Raw genomic sequence first — 13,575 nt, forward strand, 5'->3', positions numbered from 1 at the left:
ACAGCATTTCTGAGGTACCGCGCAGCGAACGGATGCGGCGCGCCAAGCTCCCACACACACACAGCACTAAAGGGTGCAGGGCGCGGGGGGGGGCGGTTTTCACCCTGGGCAGCTTGTAAAAACCTCATTTCCACTGGCAAGAGGGGACATTAGTGCCAAGGCACTGTCCTAACCCCCGCCAGCATAATTATTTATTAAAATAAGCGGGACAGAAGTGCTCCATTAAGGGGGCGGAGCTTCTTCCTCACCGCTCACTCGGCGCCATTTCCTCTACACAAGCCGCAGAGACGCTGGTCCTTCCTCACACTGTTGACAAGTATCAGGGTGCAAAACGGGGGGCACAGGATAATTTGGTGCAATATACTTGATATTAAAAGCGCTACATGTCTGGGGCATTTTTATTAGTCGCTTCAGACCCGTTGATTTGGCGCTGGGTTGTGAGCTGGCAAATTCCCTCTGTGTCTACCTGACAGACTTTACTGTGGGTCTGTCCCCTATTGGCCCAGTGTGTCTGTGGGTGTTTGGTACACGTGTGTTGACATGTCTGAGGCTGAGCGCTCTTCCCAGGAGGAGGCTGTGGGGGTGGCCCTGTCGGCACCGCCGACTCCTGATTGGGTAAATGTTTTGAATGCTTTGAATGCTAATGTGGCTCGTATTAGTAAGAGATTAGACAAGTCTGAGTCTCAGACCCAGGCATGGAATAAATCTGTGGAGGATATGTTATTACAAGTCCAGGGCCCCTCGGAGTCACAGAAACGTACGTTTGCCCAGTTGGCAGACACTGATACCGACACGGACACTGATTCCAGTGTCGACTATAGCGATTCCAGATTGGATCCAAAATTGGCAAAGAGCATTCAGTACATGATTGTGGCGGTTAAAGAGGTATTACTTATCACTGAGGACCCTGCTGTTCCTGATAAAAGGGTCTGTATCTATAAAGAAAAGAAACCTGAGATAACGTTTCCTCCCTCTCATGAACTGAACACTCTATTTGAAAAAGTCTGGGAAAGTCCTGACAGAAAGTTTCAGATTCCCAAAAGGATTCCGGTGGCTTATCTGTTTCCCTCTGGGGATAGGGAAAAGTGGGAGTCACCCCCCATTGTAGACAAGGCCCTATCGTGTTTGTCTAAAAAGGTGGCTCTTCCGTCACCTGGCACGGCAGCCCTTAAAGACCCTGCGGATCGTAAGCAGGAAAATACGTTAAAATCCATTTATACGACCACAGGTACGCTACTCAGACCGGTCATTGCATCTGCGTGGGTGAGTAGTGCTATCGAAAAGTGGGCAGATAACTTGTCATCTGATATAGATACCCTAGATAGGGATTGCATCCTGTTTATGCTGGGTTATAACAAGGACGCTGCTGCTTATCTAAAGGAAACGGCGAGAGATATTGGCCTTTTGGGATCAAAGGCCAATGCCATGGCAGTCTCAGCTAGGCGAGCATTGTGGATTCATCAATGGAATGCTGATGCTGACTCCATGAAAAATATGGAATCTTTACCATTTAAAGGTGGTGTCTTGTTTGGTGACGTCCTCGCTGATTTGGTATCTACGGCTACTGCGGGTAAGTCATCATTTTTACCTTATGTGCCTTCACAACAAAAGAAAACACAACACTATCAAAGGAAGTCCTTTCGGCCCAATAAATACAAGAAAAGGCGAGGTTCTTCCTTCCTTGCTACTAGAGGAAGGGGAAAGGGTAAAAGATCACCAGTCGTGGCGGGTTCCCAGGAGCAGAAGCCCTCCCCGACTTCTGCCAAATCCAGCGCATGACGTCAGTTCTGGGTTCGTTCGGACCTGGACCCATGGGTTTTACAAATAGTATCCCAAGGGTACAAACTGGAGTTTCAAGACGTTCCCCCTCGCCGATTTTTCAAATCGGCCTTACCAGCTTCTCTTCCAGACAGGGAGGTAGTTTGTGACGCAATACAAAAGTTGTGTCAAAATCAGGTCATCGTCAAGGTTCCCCAGTCACAAACAAGGAGAAGGCTTTTATTCAAGCCTGTTTGTGGTCCCGAAGCCGGATGGCTCGGTCAGACCAATCCTAAACCTGAAATCCCTCAATTTCTACCTAAAAAATTTCAAATTCAAGATGGAGTCTCTCCGAGCGGTGATCTCCAGTCTGGAGGAAAGGGATTTTATGGTGTCGGTGGACATAAAGGATACCTACTTACATGTTCCCATTTATCTTCCGCATCAGGCTTACCTGAGGTTTGCAATTCAAGATTGTCATTACCAATTTCAGACGTTGCCGTTTGGTCTGTCCACGGCTCCGCGGATTTTCACCAAAGTGATGGCGGAAATTATGGTTCTCCTTCGCAAACAAGGAGTCACGATTATCCCGTACTTGGATGATCTCCTGATAAAGGCGTGATCCAGGGACCAGTTGGTGAGAAACATTGCACTGTCCCTGACAGTTCTTCAACAACATGGTTGGCTCCTAAACTTGCCAAAATCACAGTTGATTCCGGCGACGCGGTTGTCGTTTTTTAGGAATGATACTGGACACAGCACTACAGAGAGTTTTTCTTCCAGTGGAAAAGGCTCAGGAACATCAGACTCTGGTCAAACAAATTCTGAAACCGGCAAGAGTGTCAATCCATCAATGCACTCGGTTGCTGGGGAAGATGGTTGCGGCCTATGAGGCCATTCAGTTTGGCAGATTCCATGCCAGGGTGTTTCAGTGGGACCTATTGGACAAGTGGTCCGGATCCCACCTGCACATGCACCGGAGGATAATCCTGTCTTCCAAGACCAGAATATCACTCCTGTGGTGGCTACACAGTTCTCACCTTCTAGAGGGGTGCAGGTTCAGGATCCAGGACTGGATCCTATTAACCATGGATGCAAGTGTTCGAGGATGGGGAGCAGTCACGCAGGGGGAAAACTTCCAAGGAAGATGGTCAAGCCAGGAAACTTGTCTCCACATAAACGTTTTGGAGTTAAGGGCCATTTACAACGGCCTTGTGCAGGCGGAACATCTTCTTCGCAATCTGCCCGTACTGATCCAGTTAGACAATGTTACAGCAGTAGCGTACATAAACCGCCGGGGCGGAACAAAAAGCAGAGAGGCAATGGCAGAAGTCACAAAGGTTCTCCGCTGGGTGGAAAAGCATACAAGCGCACCGTCAGCGATCTTCATTCCAGGAGTGGACAACTGGGAAGCAGACTTCCTCAGCAGACACGATCTCCATCCAGGAGAGTGGAGCCTCCATCAGGAGGTCTTCACAGAAGTGACAAGTTATTGGGGAATTCCTCAAATAGACATGATGGCGTCTCGTCTCAACAAGAAGCTTCAGAGATATTGTTCCAGGTCGAGGGACCCTCAAGCAATAGCAGTGGATGCACTGGTGACACCATGGGTGTTTCCGTCGGTGTATGTATTCCCGCCGCTGCCTCTCATTCCAAAAGTTCTAAAGATCATAAGAAGAACAAAGGTTCAAGCGATCCTCATTGTCCCGTACTGGACAAGGAGGGCTTGGTATCCAGATCTTCAGTAATTACTCATAGGAGATCCCTGGCCTCTTCCTCTACGCGAGGACCTGTTACAACAGGGGCCGTACGTATACCAAGACTTACCGTGGCTGCGTTTGACAGCATGGCGGTTGAACGCCAAATCCTAGCCAGAAAAGGTATTCCCAGTGAAGTCATTCCCACACTTCTTCAGGCCAGGAAGGGAGTAACGTCTAGACATTACCACCGCATTTTGAGAAATTATGTGTCTTGGTGTGAATCCAAGAAGGCTCCTGCGGAAAAGTTTCAGCTAGGACGTTTTCTCCATTTTCTACAAGCAGGTGTGGAGGCGGGCCTAAAGTTGGGCTCAATTAAGGTGCAGATTTCAGCCTTATCGGTTTTCTTTCAAAAACAATTGGCCTCCCTTCCAGAAGTTCAGACTTTCGTGAAAGGTGTGTTGCACATCCAAGCTCCATTTGGGCCCCCAGTGGCACCATGGGATCTTAACATGGTGTTGCAGTCACTTCAATCACATTGGTTTGAACCTTTACAGAAGGTAGAGTTGAAGTTTCTCACTTGGAAAGTGGTCATCCTGTTGGCTTTGGCATCTGCAAGGCGGGTGTCTGAGTTAGTGGCCTTGTCTCATAAGAGTCCTTATTTAATATTTCATGAAGATAGAGCAGAGTTGAGGACTCGTCAGCATTTTCTGCCGAAGGTGGTTTCATCTTTCCACATAAAGCAGCCTATTGTGGTGCCAGTGGCTACTGACGCTTTCGTTGAGTCAAAGTCTCTGTATGTGGTCAGGGCTCTGAAAATCTATGTCGCCAGAACGGCTCAGGTTAGGAAAACCGAGGCTCTGTTTGTCCTGTATGCTCCCAACAAGATTGGGTGTCCTGCTTCCAAACAGACCATTGCACGCTGGTTCTGTAACACGATTCAGCATGCTCATTCCACGGCTGGATTGCCGTTGCCGAAATCGGTGAAGGCCCATTCTACTAGAAAGGTGGGCTCGTCCTGGGCGGCTGCCCGAGGGGTCTCGGCATTGCAACTTTGCCGTACTGCTACTTGGTCGGGTTCAAACACTTTTGCGAAGTTTTACAAGTTTGACACCCTGGCCGATGACGACCTCAAGTTTGGTCAATCGGTGCTGCAGAGTCATCCGCACTCTCCCGCCCGTTCTAGAGCTTTGGTATAACCCCATGGTTCTAATGGTGTCCCCAGCATCCTCTAGGACGTATGAGAAAATAGGATTTTAATACCTACCAGTAAATCCTTTTCTCTTAGTCCGTAGAGGATGCTGGGCGCCCGTCCCAGTGCGTACTGTATCTGCAGTTATTAGTTGTGGTTACACACATGTTGTGTTACGGTTATTGTCAGCATGTTGCTGCAATTGTTCATGCCGTTGGCTTGTGTTCTTTTGAATGCCACGTTGTGCGGCATGCTTGAGGTGTGTGTTGGTATGAATCTCACCTTAGTTTAACAATAAATCCTTTCCTCGAAATATGTCTGTCTCCCTGGGCACAGTTCCTATAACTGGAGTCTGGAGGAGGGGCATAGAGGGAGGAGCCAGTGCACACCCCTTTTGAAAGTCTTAAAGTGCCCATGTCTCCTGCGGATCCCGTCTATACCACCATGGTTCTAATGGTGTCCCCAGCATCCTCTACGGACTAAGAGAAAAGGATTTACCGGTAGGTATTAAAATCCTATTTTTTCTGACACATGGCGGTGTGCCAGGACCAGTTAACTACATATTGGATCAGTGTGAAAAGTTTTGTCATAACCTCATTGTACAATATATTTGCAAAGGATCCCAGTGTAAGTTGATATTTTTAGATGACATCCCGACTTTAACTGCTAAACCACAAATTTTACATTGCAGTTTCAGTAATAAGTAAATACCTGTAGTAATAAAGTATTTAGTACCCTTCTAGTAAATCCCCTACCCAGTAATAGTCTTTTGGTGTGGACACCTCTCCTTAGCTTGAAGTTCTCACTGCAGCTTCCTTCAGGTCTTCACATTAGAGTTGATATATTGGATGTCTCCTAAAGTGTTGGGGTTCCAGGGCAGAGACCCCCACTAAAGTACTATTATTTGAAAGGGAAGGGGTATTTTTATTTCTACAATATGTGTACTTTGAAAAAGTTATAAGTACATACATAGGGGGATTTTTTTTTTTTTTTTTTGCTAGTTGGTTAGTAATGGGCACCCAGCGGAGCTATTCAATTGTTTTTGTATGCCCAATACTTATCGCGCTTGCGCCAAATGCATTGTTAAACCCATCTACTGGGTGCGCCAAGAAAAATTCCACTTGGCACCCAAAAGTCTAACTTTTCGCACCTTTCTGCCCGCCACCTTTGGTGGGTGCGAGCAGAAATGTTGGGCGCCTGCAGCACTCGTGCCCCATCGTAACTCACAGTTTATTGGTGCATATAAATGATGATAACAAAACACTGCATGCAGTTGAAGAATGATAAGCAGTATAAGAATCAATACTCAACTTATACTTGAATATGTCTTTCACATCTTCAGTCATCTGAGGGGGACCCGTTATCGAATGATGCCCACAATCGATGGTCAGTCTCACCGCAGAGAAACTAAGAACAGATACAGTACATGTTGCATGGCTCTCTGTTTTAGTCAAATCCCAATTAAAAGCGGCGTAGACTCCCCCTGATCCTGTTCTAACTGTTAGTTTGGCCTATTGCTCAGTGTACCCACTCTATGGGGTCTATGCACTAAGCCTTGGATAGAGATAAAGCGGACAGAGATAAAATACCATCCAATCAGCTCCTAACTGTCATTTTTCAAACACAGCCTATATCGTGGCAGTTGGGAGCTGATTGGCTGGTACTTTATCTCCATGCACTTTATCCCCATTTTTTATTCATTGTATTTGATATTGGCATTTGATGAGCTATTATATCGGGCCAATTTATCAATGAGCACCTGGAGCTCGTCCCTGCAATGTGCTCAGTGTGAAAGTGGGACACTGCGCATGCGCAATAGCGCTGACCACACATGCACAGCAGCATTTACCGGTTCTGGGGCACCCCTCTGCTGGGAAAGGTTTGTGGTGTGTAGCCCATAGGTTACAACGGCAGCTGCGGGGATCAATCTTTGGAATGCTTTGCATCTGGCAGCATAACATCCCATAAAGAAGACTGCAGCTGCCAGCGGGAATGGAGGGATCACAGCAGGTATCTCCTACATACTGTACATCCAGATGATACTAAGTATTTGCAGCTAACCCCCAAAACCTGATGTTTTCAGGAATATAGCTGCAAATAGTTTTTGATGAATGGGCCCCCAAAGCTTAGTACCTATTTTATGTTAAAATACCATCTTGTCTTCAAGGTCTTTTATATTCTGTCTCAGGTGTGTATACAAACTCCTTCTCAGAGCCACACACAAGAAATCTATGTGTCATGCGGAAAACACTGTCATTTTAAACTAATGGTAACAGGCCCTATGTATGGTCAGTTGAAGTGATCAGTTTGGGAAATTTGCTATAGATATAATTGTACATATTTAGTTAATCTAACGCAGGGCCGTAACTAGGTGTGTGCGGAGGGGGCACCATGCATAGCGCTGCAGGGTAGGGGGCGCTGTTAGCGGCACTTGTGAATTATCCGTTTTAATCAATTTCACTTGCAGCTTCCCCCTTTTTGAAGCCCAGCATCTTCTGACCGCCGTTGTCTCCTACCCTGACCCCTTCTGTCGCTAATACCTATACAACATTCATGAACTCAACTTAAGATTTCTTTGTTATTCAGTCACACTGTCCTTTATAACATTTCAAGATGCTGACATACCTGGGTTTTGAACCCATTGCCTGTGGCATTGCAGTCAGGCAATCTATTCATTGAGCAATCTGCCCTTGCATAGAAAATTAGAGAATTTTAAGCTAGAGAATTCTAACTATTTGAAGCTTACCTTGTACTTTGTGAAAAAATTATCAGCATTGCGGCAGAGCATGTCTATTTAGGGTGTGGCTGCAATAGATTGGATGGGTGGCAGCACACTACATAGATCTGCTCAATTGCAATGCTAATTATTTTTTTTACAGAGTACTGGTAGCTTCATATAGTGTCCATAGTTTGTATACAGTATCAAATAGCTCAATGAGTAGGGTGTTTGATTAGAATTCAACAGGTTATAGGTTTGAATCCTAGGTATGGCAGTATATTTAAATGTATTATTTAATAAAGGGTATTGTAACTGAATAACAACAAACTCAGTAGTTAAGTGCATGAATGTGGTATAAAGAGGATTTGTCTCCAAATCCGTTTTCTAGCAGTGGTCTATAAATGTGTGTGTACTATCTATCTATCTATCTATCTATCTATCTATCTATCTATCTATCTATCTATCTATCTATCTATCTATCTATCATCTGGGAAGGGGCATCATAGCATGGGCTTTCTCTGGGATCAATCTTGGCATGCCCCTTCTCTACCAGGCATGCGCCATATGTCCCTATTGGAAAAAATGAACGGGGAGGAGGGGGCCGCCAATTCTCTCTCTGGCACAGGGCACCAAAAAGTCTAGTTACGGCTCTGATCTAATGTGTTACTATTGTTGGTGTTTGTGAATAAAGATTACATGATATGTTTGTTATATTATTTACAGGGAAATTGAAGAAGATGTGTCTTGTTTGGTGCGAGAAGAACCAACACATTTAAAGATGAGTTCTTGCAATGTTGTTATGCTTTGCACACTCACATTCACAGTCTGTGACCTCACTATATCCACACTATTGTACATCTTCAGCTGTAAGAAAGAAAGTATTATTCAAGACATGGTGCAGTTTAGTATGTTTCACTCTGTGATGGATGTCTGGGGCACCTCTTTCCTGAGAACCTGCATATCTGTAGGAGCTGTGATAGGTGTTGCACAAAACAGAATGAATGGTCCTCAGAGGCTGCAGGCATCTATAACTCCTATGACTTTGGTGTGCTACCTTATTGGTTCTTACGCCATGATAAAAATGTTGCTGTATTCTGAGGTGGAAAAGCCTATAAAAGATCCTTGGTTCTGGAGTCTTCTAGTATGGACATGGGTGTCATCAGCTGTCACACTCTTGACATGGAGACAACTGGGAAAGTTACCGCCTTGCAGACAAGAAACAAGGTTTTATTCTGCACTGTTTGCTGATCAGAATGTGGCACATGAGGGCAGACAGAAACAGGATGTGCAAAGTGAGATGTCTGGGGCAACTGTAGGAAGACTGCTATCTTACTCTAAACAGGATTCTGGATATCTGCTCATAGCTATGGTCTTCCTCATCCTGTGCACACTGGGTAAGTTATGAGTAAATGTTGTCTTCTCGTCTCAGTGGGAATGTGAATACAATTTAGTTCTTAGTGGGTGACTGATATATACTGTACATATATACAATTTCATTATTAGCTCTAATTATGTATTTGGCTAACATTAGATGCTTTAGAAGCTAATTAAGTTGATTAGAAGCATGCAAACCTATGGTTTAAGATAATATACACATAAAATAATGTACCTAGAATACTCAAACTGTTTTACATTAGTGGCATACAGAAGAGAACGTCGGACTCTGAACTTTGAAATAGCTGGGTTATCGCAGCAAAAGACAACACTAGGTTTTACTCCTGTCAGCTAAGAACAGGAAACTGAGAGGGTTCAGTATGCTTTACTGGCGGATGGGATGCCTGCTGTCCATATCTCGACAGCGGCATCCCGGCCGCCAGAATGCCAGCAGCGGGGCGAGCGCAAAGAGTCCCCTTGTGGGTTCGGTGGCTACAGGATCTATTCTCACTCTATGGGTGTCGTGGATATTCAGTGGGTGACACCAAAATTTTGTCTCCTTCGCTGTGACATAAGCCAGGAGCTGTAGTGTGACATTATCCAGCAGCACTCGGCTTCTGTCACTGAGATAGAGCCAGCAGTGCTGGAAGGGTCTCCAGGGGCAGCCCGCACGCCCCCGGAGTTTGGTAATCGGGGGCTTCCCACAAGGCCATGCCATCTTTATTGATGTAATTGCCGATCCCGCATGGTCACGCTCCAAGTCCACAGAGCCACAACAACTTTTTGAGCATGCGCAGGGGTTCTCTTGATCACACTGTGTTCACCGACACCATTGTTAGCCACAGGTCATAAGGAGTGGGTTGGAGAGAATGACGGGTTGGATATTATGGTCATTTAAGTGAAGGAACGCAAGGAGACTTAAGAGGGGTACACACTGAGAGATCCATGCTTAAATTCTAAGAAATCTGACTGGATTGCTTAGAAATTAAGCACGGATCTCTCCATGTGTATGCCCATAGTGATATCGATGCGCAGCCCCGCGTGTCACTATCACTGACTCTAGATTTGGCTTAATACCACATAGGAAGTGACAATCCACAGAATTATGGGCATAGACGAGTATGTTAGTATCATGTAACCAGTCGTGAAGATATCACAGTTGAGTGACCCAATTATATAATTCCACATTGGATAATTAATGACACCATTGTTGAAGTTTTAAAAGACCTATACAGGAATCAGCCGTATAGTAAAGTATTCATTTTGTTGATGTCTCTACAGTTTTGCAGGACAGGGACATATTCAAGTAGATAAAGTATCCCTGGAAACCATACATTTAAGAAGAATTAATTCTGTCCAAAAAGCAGTGGATGAGACAATCCCAGCCCTCAATTTCCTTTATTCAGATTAGTAATGGCTCTAGTAACATTACGTTTAAAAAGGAGACTGAGAGTTTTTTGTTGTACACCCAATTACGGAATGGATTTAGGTGCCTGCTTAATTGTTCTATCTCTAGCCAGAGGCAGAACTCTGGGAGGCAACGGAGTCAGCTGCCGCCGGGCTCCTGTCTTAAAGGGGGCACTTCTCCTCCGGTTCTGTGTTCAGCGACATTAATCAATGAAGTTAACTGACAGCAGCCGGTAACTCTTCTGTAGCAGACTTCCCCACTAGTCACTGCACCTTACAAATCACACCCTCTTTATTATAGATATACTGGAAGCAGACACCTTACTGATGAAGCTATTTGCCCCTATAAAGGAAGCATGAGAATTCTAACTACAGGTTGAGTATCCCATATCCAAATATTCCAAAATACGGACTTTTTTGAGTGAGATTGAGATAGTGAAACCTTTGTTTTCTGATGGCTCAATGTACACAAACTTTGTTTAATACACAAAGTTATTAAAAATATTGTATTAAATGACCTTCAGGCTGTGTGTATAAGGTGTATATGAAACATAAATGAATTGTGTGAATGTATACACACTTTGTTTAGTGCACAAAGTTATAAAAAATATTGGCTAAAATGACCTTCAGGCTGTGTGTATAAGGTGTATATGTAACATAAATGCATTCTGTGCTTAGACTTAGGTCCCATCACCATGATATCTCATTATGGTATGCAATTATTCCAAAACACGGAAAAATCCGATATCCAAAATACCTCTGGTCCCAAGCATTTTGGATAAGGGAGACTCAACCTGTATATGAAGTTATTTCTCTGACAATTACACGTAACTTCATATAGTTAGAAATAATCCTCATACTTCCTTTGCAAGAGCACATATCTCCATCAGTAAGGTGCATGATTCCAGTGTAATAGGTTGTGGGTTCTAATCCTGGATATGACACTTGCACATTAATTGTCAGAGAACTAATCAGCATTGTGAGTGACTGAGCAGATCTATGTAGTGTGTGGCTGGACCCCTACATAGATCTGCCTAGTTGCAACAGTTTTGTAGTAGCTTCCTATACTGTAGTTAGAATTAGAGATGAGTGGGTTCAGTTTTACTCGGATCTCAAAACGGCATCTTATTGGCTCACGGATGATATATAGGGCGGGCACCAATATTTCTCTGACGTCCTAGTGGATGCTGGGTACTCCGTAAGAACCATGGGGTATAGACGGGCTCCGCAGGAGACTGGGCACTCTTAAAAGAAAGATTAGGTACTATATCTGGTGTGCACTGGCTCCTCCCTCTATGCCCCTCCTCCAGACCTCAGTTAGTATCTGTGCCCGGCCAGAGCTGGATGCACCCTAGGGGCTCTCCTGAGCTTCCTAGAAAAGAAAGTATTTGTTAGGTTTTTTATTTTCAGTGAGATCTGCTGGCAACAGACTCACTGCTACGTGGGACTGAGGGGAGAGAAGCGAACCTAACTGCTTGCAGCTAGCTTGGGCTTCTAAGGCTACTGGACACCATTAGCTCCAGAGGGATCGAACACAGGCCCAGTCCTCGGTCGTCCGGTCCCGGAGCCGCGCCGCCGTCCCCCTTGCAGAGCCAGAAGAACGAAGAGAAGTTGAAAATCGGCGGCTGAAGACTCCGGTCTTCATTAAGGTAGCGCACAGCACTGCAGCTGTGCGCCATTGCTCCCTTAGCACACCACACACTCCGGTCACTGATGGGTGCAGGGCGCTGGGGGGGGGGGGGGGCGCCCGGGGCAGCAATTAGATTACCTTACTTGGCGAAAAGCACATAATACGGTCTGATAAACTGTATATGTGCATTAACCCCCGCCATTAAAGTACATAAAAGGACAGAAGCCCGCCGCTGAGGGGGCCGGGCCTTCTTCCTCAGCACACCGGCGCCATTTTCTCTTCACAGCTCAGCTGGAAGGAAGCTCCCCAGGCTCTCCCCTGCAGTATCCTGGTACACAAAGGGTAAAAAAGAAAGGGGGGGCACATAAATTTAGGCGCAAAACTGTGTATATAAGCTGCTATAGGGGAAAAATCACTCAGTATAGTGTACATCCCTGTATTATATAGCGCTGTGGTGTGTGCTGGCATACTCTCTCTCTGTCTCTCCAAAGGGCCTGGTGGGGGAACTGTCTTCAAATAGAGCATCCCCTGTGTGTGGTGTGTCGGTACGCGTGTGTCGACATGTCTGAGGTAAAAGGCTCCTCTAAGGAGGTGATAGAGCGGATAAGTGTGTGGGAGGGTGTCTCCGTCAACAACGCCGACACCTGTTTGGATATGTGTAAGTGCTGAGGTAAAATTATTGCACAAAAGGTTAGGGAACAGAAAGGAAATCTACCCTGGTCTGTCCCTATGTCACAGAGTCCTTCAGAGTCTCTCTATGTTCACTATCCAAAATAACAAAGTATCGACACGGAGTTTAACTCCACTGTCGACTACGATAATGCAAAGTTACAGCCAAGAGGGCTAAAAGATATTCAATATATGATTATTGGAATAAAAGATGATTTGCATATCACTGATGACTCATCTGTCCCTGACACGAGAGTACCAGTGACGTGCGGTGGGGTGAGGCAGGTGAAGCAGAGCCTTTCCTGTCATACTAACGTTTGTACCAGAGTTTTGACTGTATAAAGTATATGAAAAATAAAAAGAATATGTTTGAAATATATTTTTTGCATTATTCTAATATTTTTTATAGCCAGAACTCTTTTTTTTTTTGTATAATCTGTTTTTATTGTAACAATACAGACTTATAACAGGTTGTGAACATTTCTGGGTAACAATCAATGGCAAGATGATGTGACAACATGAGCGTACATATATTGATAATCGCATATTCAGTACAGTTATAGTCTGCATTAACATTTTGGGTTAAGGAAGCATAATAAAGAATAGGTGTATAACATGAGAAAAGAAAAAGAAAACATCAAAGAGGTGAGGTGGCTGAACCGAGTATGTTACGATAAGGAGAGTAGGATATGTGCAATGATTCAATGATTAAGTTTATTCGTCTAGGACCCTCTACAGGTTGAGTCAAAGAGGTGTTTCCGTCCACTGCTCTATTTTACAGAGGAAGTGTAAGTCTTATATGAGTCCGATGTTTTATAATCTATCCAAGGCCACCACAAAGCAGCAAATTCCGATCGCCTGTCCCCGGCGCTCATTAAGACATCTTCCATGTTCATGTAATAATCTAGTCTAGAAAACCAGGTATGCCTTGTGGGGGGACTGACAGATTTCCACATTGTGGGGATCACTGCTCGTGCGGCATTGCCCAGGTGTCGTAATAACGATGACTTGTAGGTAGAGATTGGGGTAGTGGAATGATTTAGTAACCAAAAGGCCGGGTCAGATGGGACGGAAGTATGTAAAATAGCACCAGAGATAGAAATTACGTCATCCCAGTAGTTTTTAATGA

General features: G+C 44.9%; 1 protein-coding gene across 1 annotated transcript in view; it reads left to right on the forward strand.

Annotated features, from left to right (window-relative positions):
* ABCB9 (ATP binding cassette subfamily B member 9) overlaps positions 1-13,575 on the forward strand; it is a 242,092-nt gene that overhangs the window by 20,126 nt on the left and 208,391 nt on the right. Inside the window, exon 2 of the mRNA XM_063964555.1 lies at positions 8,090-8,760. Within this exon, the coding sequence (XP_063820625.1) occupies positions 8,145-8,760 (616 nt within the window). The 5' untranslated portion in view covers positions 8,090-8,144. The remainder of the gene's footprint in view (positions 1-8,089; positions 8,761-13,575) is intronic.

This window comes from Pseudophryne corroboree, chromosome 1 (genome assembly GCF_028390025.1).
Source record: "Pseudophryne corroboree isolate aPseCor3 chromosome 1, aPseCor3.hap2, whole genome shotgun sequence".
In the NCBI taxonomy this organism is placed as follows: Eukaryota; Metazoa; Chordata; class Amphibia; order Anura; family Myobatrachidae; genus Pseudophryne; species Pseudophryne corroboree.